The 3,524-nt window shown below is 42.9% G+C and overlaps 1 protein-coding gene across 1 annotated transcript in view; it reads left to right on the plus strand.

The window, feature by feature from the left end:
* Positions 1 to 2,793, plus strand: part of RPS3 (ribosomal protein S3) — a 4,475-nt gene extending 1,682 nt beyond the window's left edge. Inside the window, exons 2-6 of the mRNA XM_006885742.1 lie at positions 267 to 393; positions 674 to 768; positions 1,643 to 1,830; positions 2,267 to 2,463; positions 2,718 to 2,793. Of these exons, the coding sequence (XP_006885804.1) occupies positions 267 to 393; positions 674 to 768; positions 1,643 to 1,830; positions 2,267 to 2,460 (604 nt within the window). The 3' untranslated portion in view covers positions 2,461 to 2,463; positions 2,718 to 2,793. The remainder of the gene's footprint in view (positions 1 to 266; positions 394 to 673; positions 769 to 1,642; positions 1,831 to 2,266; positions 2,464 to 2,717) is intronic.
* Positions 2,794 to 3,524: the final 731 nt, after the last annotated feature.

A 3,524-nucleotide genomic window follows, 5' to 3' on the forward strand; every position in this document is an offset into this window, starting at 1 on the left:
TGGTGGATTCTTGTTTTTCCAGTGCCGCTAATGCCTTATTTGTTTTCTCCGCAATATTTTGCATTCTTTCAGCTCTACAAGCACCTGACAATAACAAACATAACTGTATACTAAGGTGCTTTTCCCTAACCTTAGGGATTCAACCTTGGTGAATGTGGCCTCTGAATAATTGGGGTTTTCCCCCAAACTGACTTTCTGAAAAATTTAAATATGCTTATGGAAGGTGATATGAATTTATAGCTAAGCCTTAAGTTACTCTCCTGTAGTTTTGTGAGAGCTGAGAGTTGTCTTTCCCCCAGGACACAGAATGTCCTTGGTGAAAAGGGCCGACGGATCCGAGAACTAACTGCTGTGGTTCAGAAAAGATTTGGCTTCCCTGAGGGCAATGTGGAGGTGGGTTCTAGTCCTGATTTAATGTGGTCCTTCTGTAAACTGTTGGGTTTTGGATTTACTTTCTAGTGGTCAGAGGATTTCACATTGAATGGAGGATAACAATTATATGCGTCTCTTATTTGTAGAAACATTCATTGGTGGGAGGGTAATGAATGAATTATCCTATGTGATTGATAGTAGGGGAAGGGTGCTCGTGTAACAACAAAAAATGGTGTGCATGTGCTGTTAAAAAAACAACTAAGATAACAATATTTAAGGGTTTGCGTTGCTTCTTTTAAAGCTTTATGCTGAAAAAGTGGCCACAAGAGGTCTGTGTGCCATTGCCCAGGCAGAATCTCTTCGTTACAAACTCCTAGGAGGGCTTGCTGTGCGGAGGTAAGTGTCTTGAAACTTTATGGTCATGTGAATGAACTCTGATGCTACTAACAGTAGGACAGTGCCTATTTGTGCCCAAGCCATGAGGAAAGACTGAAACCAAAGAGTGTTCATGGTTTTAATGGAGTTGTCGGTGATTTGAGAGTAGATCAGACTCTTAGTCAGGGGGACCAAGGTAAGCTTCTAGTTGATCTTGGTGAAGCTGTAGGTAACATTTGGGGAGATCTTCCTTTACTGGTAGGTTTAATGTTTATAGGTGGAAGTGCTTTGGTACTTAAAATGTGCTAGAAACTCATTGCTCTTGAGTTGGAACAGACTCATCACTGTCCCTCTATCATCAGGTTTTGGAGGCTGTACATGACATGAGGGGACTTTGCCCATATTTCTCCCTCAGAGCCGCTGGTGGGTTCAGCCCACCAAAGAGATGCCACATTGGGATTATTAGTACTGCAGGCTATGCTACCAGTGTTCCTCTTAGCACAGATAGATCCCACGAAATTCCTAAGCAGCACAGGTCAGTCAAATGAATGCTGCTCTCTTGCGAACTACAAAGAGATCGACGTAATTCTGCTATGAGAATATAAAAACCTTGACCAACATCATTACTATCTTAATGAGAATTTGTTAGGAACAGTTCTCAGTCTCTACTCCAGACTCTCTGAAACTTACCCTTTATTATTTCTGAGTTGAGTAAGCATCTAAAAACTTTTTTTAAAAAAACTGCATGTGCCAATCTCCACATTTTTGGAGTATGGCCCAGGCATTGAATTTGTGGTTGTTTCCTGGGTCAGATGTTGAAAAATCAGTAAAGCAGACTTTTTTTAACATGGGGAAGATAAATTCTGTCTTTTAATAATGTGAATGGGTCTTTTAGGGCTTGCTATGGTGTGCTACGGTTCATCATGGAGAGTGGGGCCAAGGGCTGTGAAGTTGTGGTCTCTGGGAAACTCCGAGGACAGAGAGCTAAGTCCATGAAATTTGTCGATGGCCTGATGATCCACAGTGGGGACCCTGTTAACTACTACGTTGACACAGCTGTGCGCCACGTGTTGCTCAGACAGGGTAAGCTGCTGGGAGTGCTTATGGGGAGGTGTGGGTGACTTTTTTTTTCCATGCAGATTTCCATATTTGGGACATTCAGTTTGGTTGTGTTGCTATCTTTGCCGGGGGTCTCTTGGTTAGTTGAATTAAACAGAATTGAATTGCTGAGGTCATTTATATTCAAGCATTTTCTTGTCCTTGTCTAGCCACCAGTGTACCCTTCAGTGATGACACGATGACGAGTCAGAATGGTCACTTCCTGCTCTTGGTCCTTGCCAGTGCCACGTTCTGTGGCCCTGATCATTGGTTCCTTTTGCAAAGGTGTCCTGTTCATTGGTTGATTTAGAGGCATTTGTCTGAGAAGGGACCAGCTATGGTGTGCTTGAGTAAGCAGTTTCTGTCCTGTTATGTAGAGTGATAGAAACCACTGTGAGATCCTAATTGTGGTGTCCTCCAGGTGTGCTGGGCATCAAAGTAAAGATCATGCTGCCCTGGGACCCAAGTGGAAAGATTGGCCCTAAAAAGCCCCTCCCTGACCACGTGAGCATTGTGGAGCCCAAAGACGAGATACTGCCTACCACCCCCATCTCCGAGCAGAAAGGTGGGAAGCCAGAGCCACCTGCTATGCCTCAGCCGGTCCCAACTGCATAATAGGTATGTATGTATGTATGCATGTGTATTTAATACTATAATAACTTTCCATTATTGGACTCCCTTTTCCAAGACATTCCACTTGGTAGTAATTAGCTGTTCTGTTCCTCAGCAGCCACCTAAAACTCAGTAACAAAATGCCTGTCTATGCATCTGGGTTTCTCCTTAGTTGTGAAAATCTACATGGGGATGTAGTTTAATAAATGAAGGATCTTGAAATCCAGGTGAAGTTACTTTTGTATTTTCTTTGCTTTCAGGGTCTCCTTGGCAACTGGATCTGAATTTTTGGAAGTTGCTTTGTAAAGACCTTTAATAAAATCTTTTTCAAAGACACCTGACCTGGCTTGACTGTTTATGGAAGGAGGCTGGCTGCCCATCTTCCTACAATCAGCAATTTGTGATTCTAACTGCTGACCTTTTGCTTAGCCTCAACAAGGCTAGGAACTATGCTAACTGTCTTCAAAGGACTTAGTATGCTTACACGGATGCCCAGTTTCATCAGTGTTGGTAAAATTGAGGCCTAACTTGGTATAATTGGTATGTTGATGACCTGTGTGATCTTTGTTCCACAGAGTGGAATGCTGTGTTTTTAAGTAGTATCGTATATCTAGAAACTAAAACCTAGATGAGTCTGAATGTATCCTTGTGGTGGAAAGCCATTTTCTGAGATAATCACTTTTCCAAGCCTAGGGAGATTTCTGAGAAGGTGGTGAGCACACTGGCATGTGTTGAACTTCATCTGTCACAGATCAGTGCTGTTGAATGACATGGTCTCTGTCCGTCTCTATAGAAGGCTCTGCAGTGGTGCCTGGGCACCATCTAGTTCTGTTCATCTTTGCTTTTCTCACCTTGTTCACGACAGAGCAGGACAATAGTTGCATCTTGGATGGCTGTACCAGTCATCACCTCCTAAAGTAAGATATAGAACCTGTCTGTGGACAGTTAGGCCAGTTGATGTTGCTGTTTCCCAAGACTAAGGGTCTTGGGCCCTAGAATGAATCACTCCTCCATGTGTTTATGATTAAGAATTGTCCTTAGCTTTGCCTTCTGTTTCTTTAATAGTT

The sequence above is a fragment of the Elephantulus edwardii genome, unplaced genomic scaffold (assembly GCF_000299155.1).
Source record: "Elephantulus edwardii isolate Elephantulus edwardi_28Jun2011 unplaced genomic scaffold, EleEdw1.0 scaffold00044, whole genome shotgun sequence".
Classification (NCBI taxonomy): domain Eukaryota; kingdom Metazoa; phylum Chordata; class Mammalia; order Macroscelidea; family Macroscelididae; genus Elephantulus; species Elephantulus edwardii.